The sequence below is a fragment of the Tachysurus vachellii genome, chromosome 25 (genome assembly GCF_030014155.1).
Source record: "Tachysurus vachellii isolate PV-2020 chromosome 25, HZAU_Pvac_v1, whole genome shotgun sequence".
Taxonomy (NCBI): domain Eukaryota; kingdom Metazoa; phylum Chordata; class Actinopteri; order Siluriformes; family Bagridae; genus Tachysurus; species Tachysurus vachellii.
In genome coordinates, this window is record NC_083484.1 from 472,022 (window position 1) to 475,000 (window position 2,979).

Here is a 2,979-nt window from a genome sequence, read left to right on the forward strand (position 1 = left end):
GACGCGCGCGTGTGTGTGTGTGTGTGTGTGTGTGTGTTCATGGCTCCTCCTGCTGTTTCCTCTGACATGACTAAATGTGTTTACACAGACGATAGAAACCAACCTCCATCTTTCAGGGTTCTTTTAAACACTTCATCAGCGTTTGCTATGTGTGTGTGTGTGTGTGTGTGTGTGTGTGTGTGTGTGTTACAAGAAAATTATAAAGGACATTGTGGTGTGATGAAGCAGAATTATTGTTATATCTAAACATCTACATTTCCAAATATCTAAATTTTTGTCCATTAATTGTTACACTGAATGTTGAAAGCCAGTAAAACAAGATGTCACTGCTGTTCTCTCTGCTATAAACACTATAAACACTATAAACACTATAAACACTATAAACACTTCATACACCTGCATAAATATAATACACATCTCAGCTTGTCATGTTACTGAGAAACTGCAAAGAAGTGTCAACTCTTCTGTCCTAAAGATGTGAGAGAACGTCCAGTTCCAGCTTCACCTCTGACAGGTACACAGACTGACACTGGAGACTCCTTCACCACATCACACATACATATTTTTTAGTGCAGACAGAAACTATTGGCACCCCTGGAGAGTGAAACAGTCTTATCCTTGTCATTGTAATGCCATGGGTTTACTCACAGGAGGACTTCTTTATAAATGTTCTGTATAAGAGTTCTGGATCCACTTTAGCTGTTTATTTTAATTTGATACTCATTCATTCATTCATTCATCTTCTACCGCTTATCCGAACTACCTCGGGTCACGGGGAGCCTGTGCCTATCTCAGGTGTCATCGGGCATCAAGGCAGGATACACCCTGGATGGAGTGCCAACCCATCACAGGGCACACACACACACACACACACATACACACACATGCACACACACATACACACACACACACACACTCTCATTCACTCATGCAATCACACACTACGGACGATTTTTCCAGAGATGCCAATCAACCTACCATGCATATCTTTGGACCGGGGGAGGAAACCGGAGTACCCGGAGGAAACCCCCGAGGCACGGGGAGAACATGCAAACTCCACACACACACAAGGCGGAGGCGGGAATCGAACCCCCAACCCTGGAGGTGTGAGGCGAACGTGCTAACCACTAAGACACCGTGACCCCAATACAGATTAAAATAATTTAATATACAGCACTCATGTTTCCTCCATTCCTGATTCACATCTCTTTATGTATCCCTGAATGTTCTAGAGAGTTCTGTGGCTAAGGTTCTGAGCTCAGGTTACCCATAATTGGAGCTTCTCCACACACACAAACACACACAACACTCACACACCCATTAAACACATATACAGAGCAGTTATGAATTAAAGCTTCAAATAAATGTGTGTGTGTGTGTGTGTAGAGATTGATGGGTTGATGATATAATAGCAGTGTCCTGTGTACTGTGAACAAAAATATCTACAGCTATTGTATATCTGACCTGGAACGTGTGTAATGTTATTGATTATATGGCTTTTTTTTCATAGCATCCGGTCAAGCAAACCTGCACCTACAACAGCAAGATCCACTGGGTTCAGGTCATTGTCAGGAGCAAAGCCTCAACAGACCATCAGGTTTCCTCCAACGTGATTCACTCCTCCAGCATCTTTTCATTTCTTCTGTGCTTCACAAATGTTTTGTCTGATCCAAACACCTCAAACGTAACTTCTTCTGTCCATAACACTTTCTAATTGCCATCATGCTCATGATGATCAGTCAGTCAACCAGCACCCTGGAGTCTCGTCCTCACTGCAGAAGATCAGACTGGTGTTTTTGTGTGTGGTGTTTAATGAAGCTGCTATCTGAGGTGCAGTGATGTTCCTCCAACTAAAGACGTGTTGGAGTAATCGTCCTTTCTCAAAACTGGACTATACTGGACTTTCTGAAGGAAGCTGAGACCATAAACAAATACAGACAGACAGATAAGCAAGCAGACAGATGGACAAAGAGATAGACAGGTGTAGAAAGCAGAAGAAGTCAGAAAGGTACGGACAGATTAATAGACAGAAAAAAATGAATAGAGACAAAGAGAGATAAATAGAAATAGTGGAGACAGACAGACAGACAGACAGACCAAAAGAGACAGACAAATAGTGATAGATTAACAGAGAGACACAAATAGAGACAGACAGACACACATTAACATAGAACAGACAGAAAAAGACACACAGACAGACAGACAGACGGATGAATGAACCCTGAGGCATAGAATATTTTGGAATCTTCTTTTTTAATAAAATCTGCACACATAAATGCATTTTCCGTACATTAAAATATAAAAGTTTATATAAGACTTTCTCAAAAGAAGAAACAGCATCAAGAAAACAAAATGTGCATTTTCTTCATATCGCTGACCGAAAGAAAAGACATGATTTTATTAAAAATAAAGAAGGCCTCAGTGTGGACAAGAGGAGAGAGACAGGGAGAGAGAGAGAGAGAGATAGAGAGAGAGAGACAGAGAGAGAGAGGGTGTGAGAGAGACAGAGAGAGAGAGACAGGGAGAGAGAGAGACAGGGAGAGAGAGACAGGGAGAGAGAGAGACAGGGTGTGAGAGAGACAGAGAGAGAGAGAGACAGGGAGAAAGACAGGGAAAGAGGAGAGAGAGACAGGGTGAAAGAAGAGAGACTTAAAGAAAAGATCTTAAGGTAAATGACTGAAGGCCGACGCAGCAGCTTCTCCTTCACATCACTTAAAGTGTGGAGTCGCTGTCTAGTCGCAGTACCAGGAGAAGATGGTTCCTCCTCAACACCATGGAAAAGTATCAAATAAAATCATTGTAAAGTGAGGAAGCGTTCGTTTGTTTTCTCGTTGCTGTTGTATTCACTTGCTTTTTTTCTTTATCTTTATTTGGCACGAATCCGTCAGCCAGCCTTTCAGTTTCTGCCATTTGCCACCAACCACCTTTTGAATCACGTGCGTTTATTTGGAGAGAACTTTCTTTATGTTCTCGACGTCC

General features: G+C 42.1%; 1 protein-coding gene across 3 annotated transcripts in view; it reads right to left on the reverse strand.

Moving 5' to 3' along the window:
• Positions 1 to 2,234: 2,234 nt before the first annotated feature.
• sh3kbp1 (SH3-domain kinase binding protein 1) overlaps positions 2,235 to 2,979 on the reverse strand; it is a 36,450-nt gene continuing 35,705 nt past the window's right edge. For all 3 annotated transcript variants that reach the window (XM_060861311.1, XM_060861310.1, XM_060861309.1), the window contains one exon: positions 2,235 to 2,979. This exon is cut by the window's right edge and continues 2 nt beyond it. In XM_060861311.1, the coding sequence (XP_060717294.1) occupies positions 2,943 to 2,979 (37 nt within the window). In that variant the 3' untranslated portion in view covers positions 2,235 to 2,942.